The following is a 24037-nucleotide window of genomic DNA, read 5'->3' on the forward strand; positions in this document are numbered from 1 at the left end:
CTGCTATTTATTCCATTCAATTTAAGGCGCAGACGTGACGTAGACGTCACACAGACTGCATCAGGCTGAAACTAGCAACAAACTCTTGCGTTGCGCCGGGTGTATGATAGAGCCCCAAGAGTGAGACTAGAAGTACAGCCATATCATGTGACATTCCAGGAAATCTCTTAACATAAACAATGATCAGAGATCCAGAGATCACTATAACATGCAGAGAGAAACGGTTTGGAGACAATAAACACATGATTGCAATAATATATGGTTTATCTAGAGCTGTTCAACGATTAATCACATCCAAAATAAAAGTTTATGTAATATATGTGTGTGTACTGTGTATATTTACTTTGTTTATAAACACATACATGTATATATTGAAGAAATATTTACATGTATATATTTATATAATTTAAATTATATATAAATATTTATAAAGTTGGCTTGAAAAAGCCCACTTACTGATCTTCTATTTAAGATTATTCTTCTTCTCCTTCTTAGACTAAAATTTCTAAATGCTACTCCTCCTAGACTGTTCAAGCTGACTCGAGTTGCCTTATCTTTTCAGACTGATCAGACTTACGGTTTTCCTAAAAATGCTGATTAAATCTTGGAAAAATCCCATTGACTTTCATTGAACTGCCTTGGCTGATCTGAACATTCCGTCCAACTGTCAAAATTCAAATTCAAACACACAGACTCAATTAAACTGCCATTCCTGTTTCTAAGCCATTTAAACTCATTCAAACTCATTTAATCTATCTATCTATCTATCTATCTATCTATCTATCTATCTATCTATCTATCTATCCATCTATCTATCTAGCTTTTAACCCATTTTAGCCCACCGGCAACTATAGTTGCCGCAGAGTATAGTTGTCATTTTCCTTTTGTAAGTACTTTTCTAGATGTTTTCCATGTTTTATGTCTCAATGACATGCAAGAAAACAACCAAATACAGGATTTCAAGAACAAAAAAAAGGTATTGACTTCCTTCCTGTCACATGAGGCTGTCAACTTCCTACCCATACTTCTAGGAAGCATATTGAAGGCAAACCCTCCCAAAGAAAAGTAATTTTCATGTTAATATGAAGTATTTTTTGTTGACATATATATATCTACATAATCATGAGGGTCTCTAGAATCATCCAAACAAAACAAATCTTACAATAGATCTACAGTTTTTTGTATACTTAGTCAAAAGTCCAAGCGGCAACTATAGTTGCCGGTGGGCAAATGACTTGCAAGTACATATATCATGGGGAAATGGAGTATACTGTGTTTAATGAGTTAATAAATCAAGGTTATTGGTCTTGTTTAGTGCATTTTGCCTTCATAATATTTTATATTGATATATATTGTTATTTTTTTTTTTTTTTTTGATTTACTTATTTTTTGTTTGTTTGTTTTATGTGACCCTGGACTACAAAACCAGTCATAAGGGTCAATTTTTTTGAAATTGAGATTTATACATCATCTGAAAGCTGAATATATATAAGCTTTCCATTGATGTATGGTTTGTTAGGATAGGACATTTGGCCAAGACACAACTATTTGAAAATTTGGAATCTTAAGGTGAAAAAAAATCAAAATATTGAGAAAATTGCCTTTAAAGTTGTCCAAATGAAGTCCTTAACAATGTATATCCATTCACAAAAATAATTTTTTATACATTTACGGTAGAAAATTTACAAAATATCTTCATGGAACATGATCTTAATATCCTAATGATTTTTGCCATAAAAGAAAAATCTGTAATTTTGACTCATACAATGTATTGTTGGCTATTGCTACAAATATACCCGTGCGACTTCTTACTGGTTTTGTGCTCCAGGATCACATATAGGAGTAATTTTTTCTAATGAACAATGTAATTTAACTTTTTGATTCACAATGCTCTGTTGGAGCAACTTAATGGCTGCACTTTGTTCTGCATTATGTTCCACCACTTTAAGACAAACGGATTTGTTGTTTGATGTGTTTTCATATTCAAGAGATTATAAGCTAAATGCAGCTTTTTTGTGTTCACATCAAATGTTCTTCAACTTTGATCTGTTGATCTGTTGAAAGCAGTTATTTTGAGTTAGATGCATAAATGTTATCCTCCTATTCAAAGTTTACATTGAGGGGTGCATACAACATATTTGCCCACCGGCAACTATAGTTGCTGCACATTCAAATACATTTTTTAAGAAAAAAAACAAAAACCTGGGGAAAATAAATGCAGAACATGTTCACATAGGACACTATTAATAGGAATATATGCATGAAATCATTCAGAAAAATTTGGGCACAAATGGGTTAAAACTACAATTCTAAAACTTAAATTATTTCAAACTGAAAAGCTTCAAACTACAAACTTTTAAAACTTCTTCAAACTTTCTGGACCAGCTTTTTCAAGCCAAATTAAAGTTTGTCTACAAACTGTTTTATCTAGTTGATTTTTATATTTTTATATTGTCCCTAAATATATACATGTATATGTATAAATACAAAACAAATATACACCGTACACACACATATATTACACAAACTTTATTTTAATCATGACTAACTGGCTAACAGGTTGAAAAAAAAATCATTTTTGAGTGAACTAACCCTTTAAATTGATGAATGGTAATTTGAATGAATGAATGTAATAATAGTTTTCCCTGAATTCTATTCCATTTTAATGTTACTTTATGAATTATTGAAATTTCAAAATTCACAGTGACACAGTTTCATGTGAGAGTCGCGTATGATCTTACCTCAGATCCTCCAGTTTACAGTGAGGATTCTCCAGTACAGCAGAAATCATCTTCACTCCCGAGTCTCCTAGATTATTCCAAGACAGATTCAGTTCTCTCAGGTGTGAGGGGTTTGATCTCAGAGCTGAAGCCAGAGCAGCACAACCTTCATCTGTGACACCACAATACTCCAACCTGTAGAGAACAATGACACACTCTTCACTCTCTCAGATCAGATCAACAAGGAATTTCTCAAGATCACATTCAAACTAACAGTGTGATGATAAGGTGAGAGAGACAATGAGAAGAAAATGAATCAATTTAAAGATCAATAAAGTCAGTTTCCTCTGAAATCATATTTTTCTTCTTTTTGCCCCCTGAACACAATATTCAGATACTGAAACTCTGACATCAAATTCTACTACAGATTTATAATAGTGAATAAGAATAATTGATATGACATCTATAGCTCTCCTATCAACACACTGATGTGAGAATCACCCAAATACATTTTTCAGTAACACTTTTTATGAAGCCTGTGTTTATAATGCATTATAAGGATATTCTTAATGCATCATTATGTTTGTAGCGTGATCCATTAAAACGTACTATATATATATATATATATATATATATATATATATATATATATATATATATTTCAATTCAGACCTAGATATTGTTACTATTACTCCACTAGGTCTGAAATATATTGTTCGCTGCAAACATGATGATCTTAAATTTATTAATTATTAATTTACTATTAATAAATGTGTAAAGTTGCATAAAATGGAAATACTCAATAAAGTAGGCTAACTATGTTACCTCAGATGGTTGAATAGTTGGATTCCAGAACCGGTAAAATAAAACGTATATAAGACAATACAACATTTACTGTAGGTGTAATGAAGGGCTGACAGCGTGAGGATCCATTTGCAGTTTCTTTATTGTGACAACAAAGCACAAGGCAGACAAGGGCAAGACAGTAGCGGAAACAGGGACAGGCTTGGGTCGAGGCAGGCGGCAGACAAACAGAAACTTACAACAGGCAGAGTTCAGGGCAGGCAGCAGACAAACGTAATCCAGGAAACAGGCAAGGTTCAAGGCAGGCGGCAGAGGTTCACAAATGATAAACAGTCCAATCGATAGCAAGGTAACAGTCCACAAGAAAACGCTCAGTAGTGATCACCGGGGCAAATCAAGACTTCGCAATGAGGTGGTGTGTGTGTGAGTCCTTTATAGTCCAGGTAGTGTGCTAAGCTGTATGTGGCAGCTGGTGATTGGTGTGGAGTGTGCATGTGATTGGCAAGGAGGATTATGGGAAATGGAGTCCAGGAACTGACAGGAACAGACAGTGATCGTGACAGTAGGAGCCATACAGTTTACTGGTGACTTAATTTAAAAAACTGTTCTATTGCGCTTCTCATTCGCCGATTTTGGGTGAGTAAGATGTGAAGGATTCTATGGTCCAGTTAGTATTTTCAGCCCATAATGGTGGCCGCGCTACCGGAGCGCCATCTAGTGGCTGTTACCCAAAAAATATCAAAGTGTCACCTCTTGGGTTCTATACTCTTTGTCCACGATGACGAGGAAGTTTCAGCAAAAGAAAAAAATGATTTCTAGTCCTTGCATTAGCTCTACTACTAGATATATTTATGGAGATGAGAAATAAAAACCCGCCCTGTACAGCTATGATCAGCTGTTCGGCTGAGCTTTCGGTGTTGTTACGGAAAGGCCGAAGCTCATCGGTTGGTTCTTGTCACATGACCTGCGGTGCACTTGTGGCATTCTGAAAGATGTTTTCATCTCGCCGCGGCATAGGCGCGCCTGGAAAAACGAGCGCGCCGCACCGCATGCGCGTCGCGACCACGTCGCTTCTATTATGAGCGCGCTTGCTCAAATTATAGTAAAAGCTCACGCGCAAGTCGCGAGCATCGATTTGAACCACCGAAATGCGTCCGATGCTACCAATAAACATTACCGATGCTCAAACAGCATCTTGGGCAAATGTGGCTCAGCTGTGTGAGCAGAAGCGCTGCAGGTGTCTGACAAGAAATAGAATAGTGTACAAATGTATTCAGGGATTGCATTTGTTCAGTACAGTGTTGTTCAGTGCAAGATTTTGATGTTATTTAAGCTAACATAAAGTAAGGGAAAATATTTGCACTAACTGTTAAAAACTAATACTGTATATAAAAATGATAGAGACACTGCTGTTTACATTTCTTTAAGTATGGCAAAAATATTTTAGTAATGAAATTTGAAGTAAATGAGAAATAATGCAAAGGAAAGTAAATTTTCAGAAATGTTGTACTTTCTTGTGCTTGAATGTTAAAATGGCCCTCCTATGAGGTGTCAATCACAGCAACGGCCCCCAGCCAATTTGAGTTTGAGACCCCTGCTTTAAGGACTTTACACTTGCTTGACTAAATGAAGAAAATGATTGACTTTGACTTGAGATCCAATGACTCGAGACTTGACTTGAACTGTCTGACTCGAGAATGACTTTATAACAACTTAAATAATTAAAATGATTTTTATCAAAGTCATCACAGCGAACACTTTAGTTTAGGGTCCAATTCTCACTATTAAAGTTGCTAATTAGAATGCATATTACTAGGATATTGGCTGTTTATTAGTACTTATAAAGCACATATTAATGCTTTATTCTGGGTGCGAACTACGGGGGAGCTAGGGGGAGCTCGGCTCCCCTTAATAAGACATGGGCTCCCCTAAAAACATGATTTGTGAAGTTTTGGGGGATCTCAAAAAATATTGACGTGTTATTTTGACGTGCAATTTCAGTTTTGTGTAATGTGATCATCGTGGATTATTATGTGTAAAATTGCAAAAATATCATTTCAATAAACATATACATGCTATTCTTGTCATGAGCATCAAGGTGTGGGGGCGCTGCGGTGCAAAATCCACTCATGTTTAGTACATGTTAACTCGAACAGCAAAGAAAGCTGATCCCAGGCCTGTGTTAAGGTGAGGCATGTTATTCGCAATTATGTGTTTGGGTTGTTATAGCTCTGCGTGACTCGATGTATTAGACCTAATTTAACAGAGGAATTCTGGTATTCTTCTGTAGCCTGACGAGTAACTTTAACCGTTGTTCTTGTGAACTCAAAGACAGCCTGATGCTTTGTTTATAGACTATTTGTGGGTGGCTGTTTGTTGTTTCACCTATCAATTCGTGTCGATAATGTATAATAGGCTAAATCCTGTATAGTGATTTATCCTATATAGTGCTTGCATAAAGCTGTTATGTATTTTTGTAACTCATTGTAAGCCCTCTTTTGAGGCACGCGCAAGCGCACGAATACACGAATACTTTGGGGCTTCCCCCAAAGTCCATGGTATAGTTCAAACACTATGACCGCTTAATCTTAATATCTTAACATATCCAATACCTTACTAACTATTAATAAGCAGTAGGAATTGGATCCTAAAGTAAAGTGTGACCTCATCACAACATCAGTTGATGAACAAAATAAGCTACAGAACCAGCGAGGTCAGAGTTTGCTCAATCACGTGACGCTGCAAAAGCACAGAAAAAACATACAGTGCGGTGAGTGCGCTAAATACAGAGGGAAGAAGAAAATCTCCCAACATTGTTTCTGTTGAATATAAACACTTCGAAATGGACAATATTTATAAAAGGAGATTTGCAGCATAAAAACTGTTAAGGGATATCGATCGGACACGACCATCACAACCTCCAACTTCAAAAAGGAAAGCCATGTAAGCGAACCTGTTCGTTAGTTAATTTGACTAAATCTAGAGAGAAAAAAATGGTCAAAACAGCATGGCTTTATACAATTTATTTTTCAATTGTAGCTTAAGGTTGTCAATAGATTAAAATGATAATTAATGATGGCATGTTTTATAATTAACGTAATGTAAATTCGCTGACATTTGGCACGTTTTATTGTAAATCATTGTGCTTTAATGCCAAATATTTCGCTCTTTCTAAAGCAGGATCAGACATTATTAGAAATGACACCAGAATTAATAAAATGCAGCCAAAATTCAAGATATGGTGCAAAATGGCCCTAGTATGAGCTTTTTATATTTACTATATGATATTTAAGCAATATTTCCAGAATATTAGCACGGCTGCTAATGTGATATTAATTTTATACAATAGTTCAGTGAACTAAAAGTTAATATTATAGTGACATTTTAGACATAATATTGTCAATATTCTCTGTTTTTGCTCTTTTTCTCCCAACGACAATATCTCACACAAGCCACAGCAAAAGAGGCATGTGTCTCTGCAGCACCAACACACAGTGGTGTTTCCTTACTGAATGAATCCGGAGTTTTGAACAAATCGGTTCAGTGATTCAGTGATTCAGTCACTTGCTTCGTTCCAGAATGAATCGGCCGTTTTGAATGAATCAGTTGAATGAATGCTTCTATGACTCATTCATTAAGACAGTGATTTACTGCCACCTACTGGCTGTTTTAATTTCATAATTAAAAGCGTAATTAATTTTTCCCCATCTCATTTTTTTTTCTATATTCAAAATTCTATATTAAAAAAAAATTATCTCAACATTTTTAATGCTGTTGTAACTGCAGTGTAAAAAATTCCCTTTTGGTTAGAAAATGGTTAGAAAATATCCCTGAAAATCAATTTAAGAGGTCAAATATTGGCTCTTAAAGTAAAGTTAATTTCTGTCACTTCCCTGTAGGTGACATTCCATAAAATATATATAAGCAAAGTTAAACATAATGACATTTACTAATAAACCAATATAATTAATGCATCACACTTGTGAATTCACCTTCAACATTTTTCATCTCTGATGGTCTGAGGGTGAGTAGATCAACAGCGGATTTTCATTTTGGGGTGAACTATCCCTTTAATTCTCTTTGCTCCTGGATTAAACATTGTCAAAAGTTATCAACCAATCAGAATAGACCTCCACGCCTGACCGATAAAAATGATACAGGAAATCTTATTGGCTGTAAGTGAAATGCACCAGAAACTCTTTTGAAATATCAAAGGTGGCTCTTTAATTTCTTTACAATGTTAGAAATGTTTCAGAATGAGGCATTTGTATGATTTGCACATATAAATAACCTAGTCTGTGTAACTGCATCACTACATTGTACAGACATTACAGGTCAAACCCCTCTGATGTTTGATTTATTCAAATAAACATATTATATGGCTCTTAAGACACACTGTATATGAAAAAATCAGTGTTGGCATTTCGAATTCCTCAACTGAATTAAGGTAATTTGTTTCATTTGTTTTTATTTAATGTTTACTTGTCTTTTTTGTAAATTCAATTCAGTTTGAAAGTCAGTTTGAAATCAATCTTCCTTGTGCTGCATGTAAGCTATTGCAACAAAGTTACTCTATTGTGAAGACAAATACACAGAGTGAACAAATGTTTAAGTGAGATTATTGTAATGGTAATTAATCAACGTTTAAATACGTAAACAAAAGCCTAAATTCAAATCTGTTCATCATATAAAGTGGACGTGTCTCTTCAGAAGACTTGAATTAAACCGCTCCATTCAAATGGATTACTGTTACAACGAGTCTTGTGCTTTTTGAAGCTTGAAAATAATGATGGCCTTGACAAAATGGATGGACAAAAATTGAGATATTAAAATATCTATATGGCAGTATACAGTATGTTGCGGTTTTCCCCATGGTATTGAAAATGATACTGAATATTGATATTTTTCAAGGTATCGTATTGAAGTTAGAAACTCCAGTATCGTGACCACTAATTCATGTACTTTGTCAATAAGGTAAAACTTTGCTATTTTCTACATAGATCTATGATTTGATTGAATATATATTGGTACAGTAATTCATTAAATATCACCAGCTAAAAAGTAACCAGTAACTAGTACTCTGAGTAGTTTTTGAGAAGAGTACTTTGTACTTTTACTTCAGTACTTTTTGACACCAGTAATTTTACTCGTAATTGAGTATTCAGCAATGTAACAGTACTTGTATTTAAGTACAGATTTTCAGTACTGACAGAAGGAAGTTATTTCAAACTGGTCGTCATTAAGTGTAATTGTTCCCTTTGTATGCGATGGTGTGATTCTTCAATAAATGAATAAATAAATAAAATAAAGATCAATTTGACTGATAGCATTTTTTTTTTTTTTTTTTCAAGATTTCTATAGATATCGAAATATTTTGTTATCGTGATTTATTTTGGTCATGATAATCATGTAAAAATGATTCAGGTGAACCACACTCCACTTCCCTCTTTTCAGCTGCAGATACACAGTTTGAGGCAATGCTCACGCTTCTGTAAGGGTGCTCTGTTTGAACAAGCATTACAAGATCAGTTGAATTACATCAAAATATTTGTGTTTTTTTGTTTGTTTGTTTTTTTAAACCCTCTTCACTGTAACCTGTGTCTGTTGTCTGGTTTGTAGTTTGTTCGGTTTATTTAACTTGAAGGGGTGGATTCTGGAATCCACTGCCGCTTTAATATATATCTTTTAAGTTATTAACCAACTTTTATCTTTCTGTTAAATTATTTGAATGACTTCTTCAACGTATGTTAAAGCATTTCTTTTCCTTTTCAAACACTAGAAAATAATTTTGAATATTGTCTGTACCTCTCACTGAGAGAAAAGAACATGTTATCAGTATGTTTTGGGAAAGTTTCCTGCTCAGAGCAGAGCTCAGATCAACTTCAACCTTGAAGAAGCTGTGAATCATGTGTATCTGTGTATGTGCGCTAAGTGTTCTGTGCAGGTCCTTTGTACTGGTGGACAACTGGCACTCTTCTTGAGACCAGCAGAAGCCATGTCATGACCCCAAAAGGACATCCAGTGCCTAAATCCAGGGTCCCCTCGTCAGCATCGTGATGAATGGAGATATGCTTCTGACTATCTGTCCATGTGTGGAAGATTTTTCTTAGCCAATCAGAATCATTCAACCTGAAGTAATGACGTAGTTAGTTGACTCTGTTAGAGTATAATTGTTGTGGAAATGTGAATGTACGCAGAGCGGCCTACAAACTCCTTGTGAGACTTGAAGCTGGCTTCTGCTGATGAAACTGCAAACTATTCTTCAGTAAAATTATCTTCAATTTATTATTTTTTAACTCTGACTCCGGGTCTTTATTCATCATATCTGGTCTTTTGGGTCTTTAACTATAAAATTCCCCTACAGTTAATGGTGGAGTGAATGCGAGCAATCATTCTTCGGTGACATCCTCGACTAACCAACAAACAAGGTAGGAAGCCGTTTTATTATTTTGTTAGGGCTGTCTGGTTGAAAGGGTTGAGAGAACTGGGAAGTGAGACGGTGAGTTTACGTACACACTCAGACGTGAGTGTGGTACACCAGATCATTGGATACAGGCTGGTGTCACGCCATCAGAGAGAGATGGTGGGTGATAACTCCACTCCATTAAGGTGTTGGAGGAACACTGGAAGCCAGAGGCAGAAGGTGTTGAAATAACTCCTTCCTATTGAAGGGTAGGAGGTCACTAGTAAGCCGGTTTGCTACTAGTGTCTCATGAACCAAACTTCTCCGACTCTTCCATTCAGACAGGGGCGCCCCGAATTTAGTGATTCAGGAAGTTAGAGATTAAGCTTTTAGTTAAATATGACAAAATACAGATAGGGATGGGGTTGTTTGGTCAAGGATGCATCAGGAACGATCCTGACGAAAATAAAGATTGTGACCCTAATTGGATTGGACCAGTATATGTAACTGTGATTTTGGAGTATACTTTGCAGTTTCATCACGCAGAAGCCAAAGCTGTGTTGTTCAAAGATCGCCGCTGCCATCTCTTTCAGGTGAGTATTAACTTTGACTAAGATATGGCTGACAAATTTTGAAACTTGATCAGTCCAGATACAGATAATGAGACAGAAGAGAGCAAACGCTGTAAGCAGATCTGCTCTGAAGCTCTCACTTAAAAGAAATTTGTTGAACTAATTAAGAAAATGGTTAGTCAGGGTTTTGATTCTGATTGGAAAGTTAAACAACAACTTGACTGGCTACAAACAAAGAAAGAACCAGAAAAATTCACATTTTTAGCTGTTTGTGCTTATTCATGGATTTGTAAAATGGGCGGGGTACCATTAACCCCTGATGGAAAAATCCCAGAAGTAACTGAGGGATGGTTCAATCTGATTACCCAATGTGATAAAGATGACATGGAGTGTTTTAATTGTGGTCAGCAGGGCCATCTCGCCTTTAATTGTAAATGCCCACCTAAAAGGTGTAGACAGTGTGGGAAACTTGGCCATATTCGCAAATATTGTAAACAAAAGAAAGAAAAGGAACAAAAAAAGAGACTTCCACTCTGTCTGAGAATGGGCTTGTGAAACTGAGAAAGAACATGAGATAACAATAAGGTCATAAGATTGTAGTCTTAAGGAATTCCTTTTGAAGGAAATATCTATAATAATACGTTTTATATTGAATGGACAAATACAGGTTAATGTAAAATTACAGACAATAAATCTAAAACGTGAGTTACAAAAATATATAAAGGGACGATTGGATGTTCTGAAAGTTTCACTTTATGGAAAAATATTTGAACCGTCTCAAGTATGTTTTGTAGTGTAAATAACTAAAATGATGTATGACCTCCAAGTTCTAAATATTTAGTTTTTGATGGTCAAAGTGACATAAAGGGTTTAAATGGCAAAAATGGGATTGCCAGTTTCACAGAGACTCGACCTGATTGTAATTTCTAAATTCCCTGATATGTGGGTAAATGACAAATATAAAGCATGTCAAATCTGGCAAAGTCTTAAGCTGGGCCAGAGTTACAAGATATAGGTAAAGTTTGATGTTACAGGTTTATGAAAATGCAGTGTACCAGTCCTGAATGCCTCAAGAGTCTCCCTTTCTGTCATTCAAAGTCAGCTAAAAGCTGCTATCTGAGCTTGTGTCATAAGTGATAACAAGCTATTTATAGTGAAGCACAGTGTCTCAGTTGAAAATCATGGACACAGAGATGTTAAAAGAAATGATTGCCATGAAGAGGGCAATTAGTTGTCAAATTTGTCAAAGGAAAACTCAATGAGTATAAAGAGGTCTTTAAAATGGTAATACAGACCTTGAATGATAGAAGTGACTATTTTGACGAATTTATTCTATGACCAGTAACTTTTTTGTCTCATCCTAGTCACCACCATGTGCAGGGCCGATGGCTCGAGTTACAGATGTAGCAGAACACTACACTGAATGGACAATTGTGAAAACTAAATTCACTGAGTATAATCTCAGCATTTTTATGTTGCTGCTACAGAGATGTCTCATGGATTTTAGTGATTAAATACTGCTGTCATTAACCTGTCTCCATGTTTTAAGACTATTAGGCAGTCCAATGGCTCTGGTGGCTCTTGAATGCAACTTCCCTAAGCTCCAGAAAACACCTGATTCTGTTGAAGAAAACTGTCAAAGATTTCATGATGGGAAAGAGCGGTTACCAGTGTGCACGAGGTGATTTCTCAATGACGGGTAAGATCCTCTTTGGCCAGACAGGGGACAACCTAAGGCAGGGGGTCACCGCCGCCACTGGGCATCTACCCTGAAGGGAGGTGTTTAATGTGAGATGGGTATGAGAGTGGAGCGGATGTCTGTGAGGCCAGCAGCATCATTAAGGGAGGATGACCTGTGAAAGGTACAGCAGTCTGACCCAAAAATGTTCCTCTGTACCACTCACCAGAAACCGCATTCCTAGGATGGCTTGTTTTTCATTGTGACAAGCAACTATGTCAGGGGACAAGACCCTGAGGAAAAGAAGATTATTGATAAAGAGCTGATGGGAATGAGCTTTCAAGAGCCGACTGAGACCATGAGGTGATTGTCCGTAATTTCTGGGGAGAAAATAGCAAAATTTATTAACATGATGTTGGTTGCTCTATTGGCAAGAACTGTATAGAAGTTTCAGATTCAGCAGTACTATGAATCCCTGAATCCGTGAGGCTGTGTTTATTTTGAACTAATGTGTCTATATTATAGTTTTACTCCTGCAGGTCATTAGACATGGCATAGGATAATTCTAAGGCATGGTGGTGGTTAAAGATGAAGACTGCTTTTGCAGATTCAAGAGAAAGTTAAGTGAATTCAACATTTAAACAAGATAACCTCCTAGAATAAAATATTTTAGATTGTGGTAATGATTTTTATTTGAACAATATACATTTTCCTTTTAAAATTGGTTAATGATTATTCTGTATATAGTAATGAATTTAACATTACATTCTGTCTAAATTAGTCTTGTGATTCTGTTGAAAAGATTATTTGTGCAGTAAGAGAGAGAGACTGCTGGGGTGGAGGCAAGGATGGTACTCTGTCTGTCTGTTATCAGCCTGCTAAAGCTTAAACAAAGCAATGAGATTAGAACGAAAACAACCCAGCTGACGTTTCTAAAAACAAATTATAGTGAAGAGACATGCTTTGAGACTGAATAAGAGTAAAACCTACAGGAAAAGTTTAAATATGTTTTTAGAATTAAAACAAAAAGTAAACCTTGACAATGAGCGGTTCATATTCGTGTGAGTGTGTGTGATGGTGGCTGAACTTTATGTTTTGTATGTGTTAGTTTGGGGAAATATTCTGTCCTCAGTGTGTATCTGTCATTAACCTCTGGAATGAGTGTTTTATCATTACAGATGGGTTAAGTGAAACGACAAATTTTGACAAGTCGATATTTCGGACTGAATCTTATGAAAAGACGATACAGAACATGGGACGAGCTTTAAGTGGATTGGATATCCAGCTCTGTCTGCTAATGGTAATTATGACTTTTGTCATTTATGATGTTGATTTGAATTACTCTCTGGATTTGTATGTTTAAGAACATTTATATATAAATTGGAATTGTGGAATTGAAGATTGCCGTCCATGGGTTAAAAACCCTTGTCTAAATTCAACTGAGGGTCTAAATTTATACACTGTCTTCTTTGTTTGATCAGAATGATAAACGTAAACGTTATAAGATTTGACGGCAGAGACAAAGTGACACATTGGCTAAGTCACTAGTAAATTATCCAGAGAAACCCCTCAAATTTATGGAAGGCCGGTGGGCAAACAAAGGAGGAGTGAATATAACTGATAAAAGTTTTATTTTTCATCCATTAAATGGATGCATGACATTAGATGTCTAGAGAAATACAATTTATGTAATAAGGGTTGAAGGAGAAAGCAGCTATAAGGCTGTCTGTGTAACCTAGGGGTTGAGATTTGAGTAAAATAATACTTTGGTTTCTGCAAAACAGTAGAGATAATAATAGGACTGAGACAATGATAATATATTTTTGGATCTACAGACTAACAATTTGATAGAGAAATACCGTGACAAAATTATAACAAAAAGTAAAGCAGTTGAAATTAATGTGATGAAAAAAAAGATGTAAAACTGTTTCAAAAAACAGCTTTAAAGATAATGTCTTATAGCACAAATTTGTATAATTTATAAGTGATATGGAAAATTATATTAAAAAAAAAATCTGTCCGTTTGTGTTTATGTTTATGATTTTGGTGCAGTGGCAAATCTAATGAGATGATAAGTATCACTGCCAAAGAAGAGGGTTAAGATTTTGGTCATTTAGCCTAAGCAGTTATAATTGACAAGACATTTGAGTTTAAAACTGACTTTAAAGGAAGTCTTAATTATTTGATTTTGAATGCTGTACTGTTGACATGGTCTGAGTACTGTCAAATGTTGTGAAAATTGAGTTTCGGATTAAAAATAATTAAAAAGTTTAGGTTTATGTATTTATTTATTTTTTTTATTTTTTTTATGGGCTATAATGGATCTGTTGTGAAAAGAAATCTTAACAAAAGGGTTATTACGTAAAAGTAACAATTCTCTGTTTTATTGAAAATGATAATTGAAATGGTCATGTAAATTTGTTTTCTTTTCTTTTTATTTTTAAAGGTGTTTTTTAAAAAAAAAGAGATTTAAAAGATGTTCTGCAGTTAAGGTGGTACATGATATGTCTATAGACTGTAAACTGAAGGATGATTTAAGAGACTTAAAGTACTTGGATGGATTATGATGGGTCTTATTTATTTTTAACGTTTATTTTGAGTTAGACCACAAGTTTGTTTTTAATCTTTAAAAATTATCTATAAGGGGTATAGTGAAAGGAGTGGATTTACGATCCATCTTCTTGTATTATATAATAAATTGGAAATTATAGTTTTCTAAAAACCAGTGTATATATCCTGGTGTTTATGATTACAGGAAATGTCTGTATTTAGTATCTGAGGAGTGACTGAGGGTCTGGCCCATGCCAGGAATGCAGTAACAGTGCTTACTCGTTTAGCCCGGCTTCCAGAGAATAAATATGTATTTGTTTTGTAGTCAAGGAATTTGATGATAAACCAAATAGCCAGGATTGATGTAAAGACAAATATGTGTAAGGACTGAAGGTCAATAATGCACTACGTGCTCTGTAGAATATTCTGTTCTAGTTAAGTCCTTCAACAGAAAACCTATTGTCTATTTTATACCATTTTAACCTGCCAGGGGAGCATGGGTCAACAATGTAAAATTTTGAAGCGGCCTAAATTGTTAGACCAGATGTGGTGTTTAGGACTCCACATTGGCCTTTAAGGGGGACTGAAGGGGTGGATTCTGGAATCCACTGCCGCTTTAATATATATCTTTTAAGTTATTAACCAACATTTATCTTTCTGTTAAATTATTTGAATGACTTCTTCAACGTATGTTAAAGCATTTCTTTTCCTTTTCAAACACTAGAAAATAATTTTGAATATTGTCTGTACCTCTCACTGAGAGAAAAGAACATGTTATCAGTATGTTTTGGGAAAGTTTCCTGCTCAGAGCAGAGCTCAGATCAACTTCAACCTTGAAGAAGCTGTGAATCATGTGTATCTGTGTATGTGCGCTAAGTGTTCTGTGCAGGTCCTTTGTACTGGTGGACAACTGGCACTCTTCTTGAGACCAGCAGACGCCATGTCATGACCCCAAAAGGACATCCAGTGCCTAAATCCAGGGTCCCCTCGTCAGCATCGTGACGAATGGAGATATGCTTCTGACTATCTGTCCATGTGTGGAAGATTACCAAATTTGTCTATTTTTCTTAGCCAATCAGAATCATTCAACCTGAAGTAATGACGTAGTTAGTTGACTCTGTTAGAGTATAATTGTTGTGGAAATGTGAATGTACGCAGAGCGGCCTACAAACTCCTTGTGAGACTTGAAGCTGGCTTCTGCTGATGAAACTGCAAACTATTCTTCAGTAAAATTATCTTCAATTTATTATTTTTTTAACTCTGACTCCGGGTCTTTATTCATCATATCTGGTCTTTTGGGTCTTTAACTGTAAAATTCCCCTACAAACTGTTAGTTTTACTTTCTTTTGCAGGATAATAATATATTTAGATCTAAATTTTCTTTTTTTCAGGTAGACTCCTCACCCCTTCCTTCTACTGCCGGCAGGATCTGACGGTTCAAGCAGGAATCTGTCACTGAACCGCCGGATGGGGTTTATGCCAAAGGATATTTTGTATGCACTATCTACATATTAATCCTTATTCACTTCCAGTCTTTATGGTAGAGATGATCTTACCTCAGATCCTCCAGTTTACAGTGAGGATTCTCCAGCACAGCAGAAATCATCTTCACTCCCGAGTCTCCTAGTTTATTCCCAGACAGATCCAGTTGTCTCAGGTGTGAGGGGTTTGATCTCAGAGCTGAAGCCAGAGCAGCACAACCTTCATCTGTGACACCACAATCCATCAACCTGTAGAGAACAATGACACACTCTTCACTCTCTCAGATCAGATCAACAGAAACTTCATTATTAAAAAGAAACCAAAACAAAAGCACAAATCCCCATGTTTGATATGAGTTTTACTACGTTTGTGTGTGTGTGTGTGTGTGTGTGTGTGTGTGTGTGTGTGTGTGTTTGAGTGAGAGGGAAAGCTAATATAAAAACTGAATATAAGAAATTATGTTAACAAATTATCACATTAAATAATATGGAAAGATGATCACAGAAAAAAGATGGATGTGATGGTCATTAAGGATGAATTCATGTTCTTCATGTTCTTCTATTCATGTTTTTTTTTCAATTTCTAACACACTTTTCTCCAATCTGTATCACATTTTCAAAACTCTAAACACAATTAGCACAACATCCGTCTGTTGTGACCTTACCATAATTCATGTCGTTTTCACACAAAATGCAGTCAATTAACATGTTTCTAGAAGGCTTAAATTTCTTTCTGATCTTATTTACAAATGCTTAAACACAGCATGACAGAAATGAAGACCCAATGTTACAATCTATAAATATAGTATAAAACCTACTTCTGTACCAACAGCAGCTCAAAAGTATTGAAAAAATCTAGAAAACAAATACTGAAACAATTGATAAGCATTTATAATTAGCAGATATTGAGAAATATTGAGAAATAGCAGATTCTAATCTCAGTTGGAAGAATAATCAGATGTTGAAGCTCTTTCATTACATGGACATACAGTAAAATAGACACAGACTCATTGTTCAGTGTGGATGAAGAACAACACAGAGGAGCAGAGAGAGAAAAAATGTCTGGGTGAGGGAGAGGAATAGATGAAGGAGGAGAAGAGTTGGATCAGGACAAGGGAGAAGAAGAGTTAGGGGAGAGGAGTAAGATTGTGTGCTGGATTGTGCGTCTCTATAGTTTTCCTCTTTTACACATGATGAACCTATGAAAGCTTATTTCTGCCATGAATAGAAAATAAAAAGGCAATTGTGACTTTTTATCTCACAATTCTTACTTTTTTTCTCTCAATTCATATAGTTTTTATATCACAATTCCTTTGTTGATCAATGGCAGCAATTTCATTTAAATTCATGTAAAGCTTTTACTACACCGATTCCTCTACCACTGTTCCATATACGCTGAATATGTGGTCTGTGTAGGGCACTAACTAAGGGACACCATCCCACCCTCTATGGGCACCATCAACACCCCACCCACCCCCAGAAAGAGATTTCAACCAAGAAGGCAACTGAAGTTCAGCATAGGGGACTCATTTGACCAGTGGCTGCCCTGAGCAATTCTGTTACTTTCTTCTTCTTTATTTCTACTGTACATTCTATAAAGTAAAGACTCGTTCACTTTTAGATAGTCTGTTGGGATGTTAAGCATCAGATAAGCATCATTTCATCAGTTCTGTAGCTGGCAGGTCGTACGGCTCGATGCTGTTAATGTCAAGCATTTTCTCTAAATGACGCTGCTCGGCGCTGTTATTTAATCTCTCCTGAATCTCTCCCCTTTCCTTTCACCTTCTCCTTCTCCATTTCTTCCCATAAAACTGCGCTGTAATTTATTTATTAAATTATTCTGCTCTCTCTCTCTCTCTGTTGGTCTTTATCTCGGGCTGCAGTCGAGGTTACCATAGCAACAGATACCGTATCCTGCTAATATGGCGGCGCCTTCCCAAAATGCAACGCGGAGTGAAAACATCATGACGTAACTCCTCATTCTCTATATTTTAACACTTTCGCATTATTCTGTAAACACTATTTCTGTAAAATGGCAGTTATTATTAATAATTAGGTCAGAATTTTTTTTTTATAATTATTAAATACATTTTTATATTAATTAGCTCTATAAAATCTACTATGTTTTTATTTTAGATGTATTGAGGCTCATTTGCTTTGTGTGGATATATTCATACATGCATTAACGTTACATTCATTAAAATCGTTCGGTTTACCATGGCGAGGGTAACGGTTGCTTCACGACCAATTTCAAAGTTCTGTGCAACTGCCGCTAGAGGGTTACTGTAAAATTGTGTGATTATTAGAGGAGAACCGGGACGAAAGTAACGCGGGACGAAAGTAACAAAGCAATTTTCTCAGAGCTCTGACTACATTTGCGTTCCAAGTTAAGACACGTTCAGCACGCAACCCTTGACGGAGCTGCCAAACATCATGTGATTTCATCATTGTTTCCCGCGGTTAGGACCGGAAAGCAGTTTTCGAATACGGTAAATAAACTGCTGAAGCGGTACATTTTTTTCTAATTACAAGTTGTGTTTCTCATTTCATGTGTCACAATAATGATCAATCTACAGGTTATTTAGTGCTGTAACATCCTGAAGTTTAACTTCTCAGAATTTTTCAGTATGAAAGTAAATCGGGTTTAAATGTCAGGAGTTCCTGTTGGGATGAAAGTAACACTTGTTTCTTTTGTCCCTCTGCTAATGTGGTGGCTTTCTCTGCGGTGCAGCATTTATTAAAACATGTTTATGTCATATTATACTAGCAGAATATGCCAAGAGTGAGGGTCAGAAAGACAGACAGAGGTCTGATTCAGCCAGATGTTCATGAGAGGGCGTTTCTGGACATATCTGTTGCTGATTTCTGTATGTCACCATTTATTCACTCAATCTGTTTACATTTACCATAGTCACATTTAGTTTTTAGCCATACCTTAGCTTTTCCACATCCACCTATGAATTTGCAGTGTTTCCATTCAGATGTTTTTATGAATTTATATTTTGAATTTATGTATAAAAACAGCTGGATTGGAAACATGACTGTTACACTATGTTGAGAATTTATATTATGCTAATTTAATTTAATTTAGTTTTTATATTGTTCATACTGTTGAAAAATGTTTTATAAAATAAATTGACATTGACAAAAAAAATATTCTAAACAATTCAAGTTTGTTCTGTCGGGTTACTTTTGAAACATTTGATGAAACTGAAATTCTCAATTTTAAATGAAAATGTTTTTTTGCAAAGATAAAGGACCAAATATGTTTGCAGTTACATATTAACAAGGTCATAGTCAGATATATTTAATAAAAACAAGACTAACACAAAAAATCTAGCTTGTGTTGTTGTTACTTTTGACCCACCTGTGTGTTACTTTCGTCCCAACTGACGGGGTTGAAAGTAACAATGTGCAATTTATGTTCAAAGTGAAATTATGCTGAAGCCGTTCTACATTTGTACAAAATACCACCTGGTATTGATAGACCACACCTGTGAGTTACTGACCACAGCAAAAATATATCGCTGTCTAAAACATTATCTTTCAAAATTACATTTTTGTGAAAAATGGTAGGCTACTTTCGTCCCTGCTCTCCCCATACTTCAAAACTAAAGTCTTAATAATTATTGTACTAGTAGTAGTATTACATTGTCATTAAGAAATATTTAATACCGTACAATAGTAATACAATAGTAGACTACATAGTACATAGTAATAGTAATATGGCTCTGTTTCTGTTACAAGTTAAACCGAACTTTTATTTTGACGGGTTGCTGTGATCTTGAAGTTTATGTGTGTATATGATATGACAATAGTTTTTTCACCAATTAAACGGTAAAATGCTCATGAAGTGACTCTCAGAGCAGCTCTAGAGATGAAGTTTATGTGTTCATGTCTATGTCGTTCCGAATGGCTCTTTAATATAACTTTGCTACATGCACTCATCTCAGTGAACGTCTCACTCAAAGTCTTAGTTTTTATTCTGCTATTTATTCCATTCAATTTAAGGCGCAGACGTGACGTAGACGTCACACAGACTGCATCAGGCTGAAACTAGCAACAAACTCTTGCGTTGCGCCGGGTGTATGATAGAGCCCCAAGAGTGAGACTAGAAGTACAGCCATATCATGTGACATTCCAGGAAATCTCTTAACATAAACAATGATCAGAGATCCAGAGATCACTATAACATGCAGAGAGAAACGGTTTGCAGACAATAAACACATGATTGCAATAATATATGGTTTATCTAGAGCTGTTCAACGATTAATCACATCCAAAATAAAAGTTTATGTAATATATGTGTGTGTACTGTGTATATTTACTTTGTTTATAAACACATACATGTATATATTGAAGAAATATTTACATGTATATATTTATATAATTTAAATTATATATAAATATTTATTAAGTTGGCTTGAAAAAGCCCACTCACTGATCTTCTATTTAAGATTATTATTCTTCTTCTTCTTAGACTAAAATGTCTAAATGCTACTCCTCCTAGACTGTTCAAGCTGACTCGAGTTGCCTTATCTTTTCAGACTGATCAGACTTACGGTTTTCCTAAAAATGCTGATTAAATCTTGGAAAAATCCCATTGACTTTCATTGAACTGCCTTGGCTGATCTGAACATTCCGTCCAACTGTCAAAATTCAAATTCAAACACACAGACTCAATTAAACTGCCATTCCTATTTCTAAGCCATTTAAACTCATTCAAACTCATTTAATCTATCTATCTATCTATCTATCTATCTATCTATCTATCTATCTATCTATCTATCTATCCATCCATCCATCCATCCATCCATCCATCCATCTATCTATCTATCTATCTATCTATCTATCTATCTATCTATCTATCTATCCATCTATCTATCTATCTATCCATCTATCTATCTAGCTTTTAACCCATTTTAGCCCACCGGCAACTATAGTTGCCGCAGAGTATAGTTGTCATTTTCCTTTTGTAAGTACTTTTCTAGATGTTTTCCATGTTTTATGTCTCAATGACATGCAAGAAAACAACCAAATACAGGATTTCAAGAACAAAAAAAAGGTATTGACTTCCTTCCTGTCACATGAGGCTGTCAACTTCCTACCCATACTTCCAGGAAGCATACTGAAGGCAAACCCTCCCAAAGAAAAGTAATTTTCATGTTAATATGAAGTATTTTTTGTTGACATATATATATCTACATAATCATGAGGGTCTCTAGAATCATCCAAACAAAACAAATCTTACAATAGATCTACAGTTTTTTGTATACTTAGTCAAAAGTCCAAGCGGCAACTATAGTTGCCGGTGGGCAAATGACTTGCAAGTACATATATCATGGGGAAATGGAGTATACTGTGTTTAATGAGTTAATAAATCAAGGTTATTGGTCTTGTTTAGTGCATTTTGCCTTCATAATATTTTATATTGATATATATTGTTTTTTTTTTTTTTTTTTTTTGATTTACTTATTTTTTGTTTGTTTGTTTTATGTGACCCTGGACTACAAAACCAGTCATAAGGGTCAATTTTTTTGAAATTGAGATTTATACATCATCTGAAAGCTGAATATATATAAGCTTTCCATTGATGTATGGTTTGTTAGGATAGGACATTTGGCCAAGACACAACTATTTGAAAATTTGGAATCTTAAGGTGAAAAAAAATCAAAATATTGAGAAAATTGCCTTTAAAGTTGTCCAAATGAAGTCCTTAACAATGTATATCCATTCACAAAAATAATTTTTTATACATTTACGGTAGAAAATTTACAAAATATCTTCATGGAACATGATCTTAATATCCTAATGATTTTTGCCATAAAAGAAAAATCTGTAATTTTGACTCATACAATGTATTGTTGGCTATTGCTACAAATATACCCGTGCGACTTCTTACTGGTTTTGTGCTCCAGGATCACATATAGGAGTAATTTTTTCTAATGAACAATGTAATTTAACTTTTTGATTCACAATGCTCTGTTGGAGCAACTTAATGGCTGCACTTTGTTCTGCATTATGTTCCACCACTTTAAGACAAACGGATTTGTTGTTTGATGTGTTTTCATATTCAAGAGATTATAAGCTAAATGCAGCTTTTTTGTGTTCACATCAAATGTTCTTCAACTTTGATCTGTTGATCTGTTGAAAGCAGTTATTTTGAGTTAGATGCATAAATGTTATCCTCCTATTCAAAGTTTACATTGAGGGGTGCATACAACATATTTGCCCACCGGCAACTATAGTTGCTGCACATTCAAATACATTTTTTAAGAAAAAAAACAAAAACCTGGGGAAAATAAATGCAGAACATGTTCACATAGGACACTATTAATAGGAATATATGCATGAAATCATTCAGAAAAATTTGGGCACAAATGGGTTAAAACTACAATTCTAAAACTTAAATTATTTCAAACTGAAAAGCTTCAAACTACAAACTTTTAAAACTTCTTCAAACTTTCTGGACCAGCTTTTTCAAGCCAAATTAAAGTTTGTCTACAAACTGTTTTATCTAGTTGATTTTTATATTTTTATATTGTCCCTAAATATATACATGTATATGTATAAATACAAAACAAATATACACCGTACACACACATATATTACACAAACTTTATTTTAATCATGACTAACTGGCTAACAGGTTGAAAAAAAAATCATTTTTGAGTGAACTAACCCTTTAAATTGATGAATGGTAATTTGAATGAATGAATGTAATAATAGTTTTCCCTGAATTCTATTCCATTTTAATGTTACTTTATGAATTATTGAAATTTCAAAATTCACAGTGACACAGTTTCATGTGAGAGTCGCGTATGATCTTACCTCAGTTCCTCCAGTTTACAGTGAGGATTCTCCAGTACAGCAGAAATCATCTTCACTCCCGAGTCTCCTAGTTTATTCTCAGACAGATCCAGTTTTCTCAGGTGTGAGGGGTTTGATCTCAGAGCTGAAGCCAGAGCAGCACAACCTTCATCTGTGACACCACAATCCCACAACCTGTAGAGAACAATGACACACTCTTCACTCTCTCAGATCAGATCAACAAGGAATTTCTCAAGATCACATTCAAACTAACAGTGTGATGATAAGGTGAGAGAGACAATGAGAAGAAAATGAATCAATTTAAAGATCAATAAAGTCAGTTTCCTCTGAAATCATATTCTTCTTCTTTTTACCCCCTGAACACAATATTCAGATACTGAAACTCTGACATCAAATTCTACTACAGATTTATAATAGTGAATAAGAATAATTGATATGACATCTATAGCTCTCCTATCAACACACTGATGTGAGAATCACCCAAATACATTTTTCAGTAACACTTTTTATGAAGCCTGTGTTTATAATGCATTATAAGGATATTCTTAATGCATCATAATGCACACATAATGCCTTATAAACAACCTTATAATGTTGCATCATCTAATGAATATTCATAACAACTGTAATAATACTTAACTCTCTATGGTTATAAATAAGAGTATGATTATATATAACACACAATGAACATAATTTTATCCACTTCAGTTATAGAGTAATATATATCCCATAGTTTCATATTTTAATTTCCCAAGTCTCATATCTTGACATTGTTTACTGAAGATCTGCACAGTATAATACTGCATCTTATGAGTGGAATTTTACTGCTTAAAGTGACTTGAGCGATGCCTACTGAACAGGAGAGCGTGTGCTGCATCGATTGTGATATTGTCATGCCACAGCTTGAAAGTCTGGATAATTCAGACGATGAGACGACACATGTATCTCACATCACCACACGCATGTGTCGTAGTGCTCTCGTGAGAAGGAGGAAGAGG

At 35.1% G+C, this 24037-nt stretch overlaps 1 protein-coding gene and 1 pseudogene across 11 annotated transcripts in view; one reads left to right on the top strand and one right to left on the bottom strand.

Moving 5' to 3' along the window:
• The window catches only part of LOC127499176 (protein NLRC5-like), a 784214-nt gene that overhangs the window by 253373 nt on the left and 506804 nt on the right, over nucleotides 1-24037 (bottom strand). For all 11 annotated transcript variants that reach the window (XM_051869371.1, XM_051869366.1, XM_051869364.1 and 8 more), the window contains 3 exons: nucleotides 23040-23213; nucleotides 16284-16457; nucleotides 2742-2915 (listed from right to left, as the gene is read on the bottom strand). In XM_051869371.1, the coding sequence (XP_051725331.1) occupies nucleotides 2742-2915; nucleotides 16284-16457; nucleotides 23040-23213 (522 nt within the window). The remainder of the gene's footprint in view (nucleotides 1-2741; nucleotides 2916-16283; nucleotides 16458-23039; nucleotides 23214-24037) is intronic.
• Nucleotides 1-24037, top strand: part of LOC127499183 (tetratricopeptide repeat protein 8-like) — a 370710-nt pseudogene that overhangs the window by 105028 nt on the left and 241645 nt on the right.

This window comes from Ctenopharyngodon idella, chromosome 17, assembly GCF_019924925.1.
Source record: "Ctenopharyngodon idella isolate HZGC_01 chromosome 17, HZGC01, whole genome shotgun sequence".
Taxonomy (NCBI): Eukaryota; Metazoa; Chordata; class Actinopteri; order Cypriniformes; family Xenocyprididae; genus Ctenopharyngodon; species Ctenopharyngodon idella.